Source organism: Cyprinodon variegatus, unplaced genomic scaffold (assembly GCF_000732505.1).
Source record: "Cyprinodon variegatus isolate N-32 unplaced genomic scaffold, C_variegatus-1.0 Scaffold1417, whole genome shotgun sequence".
Lineage (NCBI taxonomy): Eukaryota > Metazoa > Chordata > Actinopteri > Cyprinodontiformes > Cyprinodontidae > Cyprinodon > Cyprinodon variegatus.
This window is the reverse complement of record NW_015151870.1, coordinates 57,830-60,155: the sequence shown is the minus strand read 5'-3', so window position 1 is coordinate 60,155 and position 2,326 is coordinate 57,830. Positions and strand designations below refer to the sequence as shown.

The 2,326-nt window shown below is 42.6% G+C and overlaps 1 protein-coding gene across 2 annotated transcripts in view; it reads right to left on the bottom strand.

The window, feature by feature from the left end:
* Nucleotides 1–13: 13 nt before the first annotated feature.
* The window catches only part of LOC107103300 (A-kinase anchor protein 2-like), a 9,945-nt gene continuing 7,632 nt past the window's right edge, over nt 14–2,326 (bottom strand). Inside the window, exon 3 of one of the 2 annotated variants that reach the window (XM_015402953.1) lies at nt 14–2,213. In XM_015402953.1, coding sequence (XP_015258439.1) covers nt 2,121–2,213 — 93 coding nt within the window. In that variant the 3' untranslated portion in view covers nt 14–2,120. Of the gene's footprint in view, nt 2,244–2,326 lie in introns of both variants that reach the window. The other variant, XM_015402954.1, reaches the window with a different exon arrangement.

The following is a 2,326-nucleotide window of genomic DNA, read 5'->3' as shown; positions in this document are numbered from 1 at the left end:
AGTGGAGAGGAAAAACTCCCTTTGAACAGGAAGAAACCTCCAGCAGAACCAATCCCTCACACTAAGCATGCTACTGAATCCTATTAACAAAGATACATTTTGTTCCTGTAGCTTTTGTATCTCTATGCATTAAACATTTTAATCTGTTTGCCTTTGATTACCTGCAGGATTAGACCGGGGTAGCTTAACCCGAGGATCATATCTTTACTCTGAAAACATCAGACAGCAGACGGCAGTCACCATGAGGTTAAATAAAGTAGCTTTGGTTTTGGACCGTATCAGGCATCGAAACTGAGTCAGAGCATGCATGCTAAGCTAACTAGCTGCTTTGAACCTTCTCTCTCCACGCCTCAGCAGATGAGCTTATGTTTCACCACAGAACTTATTGCACCTTTAATCTCCAGACAATCTGGAGGTCGTTGCAGAAAGTAGTAAGCTTGTCTTGCAGGTTCAGTGCAGACACCATACTAAAGGAAGCAGATGAACACATGCACACACCACACATTAAGGTCTCCTTAAAACCTACCAGACCTGCTTGTTGGGTTATAATCAGTCTTTGAACTCTGTAAAGCACAGGTGCCAAACTGGTTCCAGAAAGTTCTGTGTGGCTGCAGGTTTTCTTTCCAACCAAACAATAACTCACCAGCCTCCATTCATATCATGTCATGTTCAGATTGGACTCCCTTGGTGAGATGACTGGAGTCTGGTGTGCTTGGTTGGAAGGAAAACCTGCAGCTACAGCCCTCTCTGGAACCAGTTTAACACCCCCGCTGTAAAGGATTTCTAAGCATTGTTCAGTTAATAAATATATATGCATCAAAAATACATAGAATCTCTATTATAGGAACACAACAAAAGATAGAAATCTGTACATATCATCAGTAGAATTTCTTCTTCTAGAACGTCCTTTCTTCAAAGCCACAGATGGACCGAGTTTGGACAGTCTGCAGCTCAACAGCAGCTTCTCATCATCAGGTCCAAATGTTTTCCTTTATGGTCGTCCTGCTTCCACGTGTCTCTGTGGGGCGCTAACCCACTGAGAGCGTCCACCATTAAGGCGGACGCTCTGTTAGGTCCTGACCTGAACACCTGAGCAGTTCTTAAACACTGAGCTCTGAAAAGAACCTGGAATCTGAACGTCTTTGTTTCAGAACCAAGTGAAGAGGCTCCAGGTCATATTCCAGTTTTTAAAAATGAGCAAACATTTTATGCTAGTCTGTTTCTGCAAACTGAACCATTGCATAGCCACGGTTCTGTTAGGTGGGAAATGACCTTAAAATGTAACCACTAAGCTAACATTCAAAATAGCTGCATTACGTTTTAACTAGATTCATGTTCAATACACTGAATTAAATATTAGGTGTGCATGGTTTATACTCTTAAACACAGGATAATAAAAGTAGAAGGAAAACATAATTTTTCAGAAGTAGTAGATCTAGAATATAAGTTTATAGTGAAACACAGAGCCGGCCCAAGGCACACGCACATTTAGCAGCTGCTATGCACCACCCAGAGGAATTTTACTATGAACTGTTGCTCACAGGTGACCAGGAGCAAATATCACGGAGTCTGAATTAAATACCGGAACGTTTTTTTTTCTCTCTCTCTGACCTGATTTAGTTAAAAACTAGTTTTGGTTTTCTAAATAAACTAAACCACGTTTTAGTTCATGTTTTCTATTCATAAATAAATAATATTCATGAGCATAAGTGATGTTAACCTGCAACACAATTTATTTTAAAGAAGTGAACTATTTTGTGGTATCGAGCAAAGAATGGAACCTGGAAATGTTTTCTATTGCTCCTTTCATGTTCTAAAGTGAAGGACATTTAGCTGCTTGAGTCTTCATGTAACCCTGGGCTGGCTCTGCTGGGGGTCAGTTCAGGACAGATCAGATGAAATCAGAGAATAAAGTCACAGTTGGACACATCAGCTTTTAACAAAAGGTGAGCAACACTTCCTGGAAAACAGACATAATGGAAAACAGGGGAAATGCTGCATCTTCTGGATCTGCCCAGCATCCGCTTGGATGATGACAACCTTTGCTCCTGAAGGACTCTGGGGCACCGCGACCACAGAACAGCACGGGGTTCCATCTTGGTTTAAAAATCTCCTCTGACTCACTCCTTCTTCTGATTGGCTAAGAGCGAGGCTTCCCAGCGCTGGGCCATGGCGTTCTGACGACGCGGCACTGAGGAAAGGGAGAGGGGGAACTGGAGGGAGGGGGAAATTCAGCTAAACCACTGGAGAAGGAGCAAAGGAGGATGGATGGATGGATGGATGGATGGATGGATGGATGGATGGATGGATGGATGGATGGATGGAT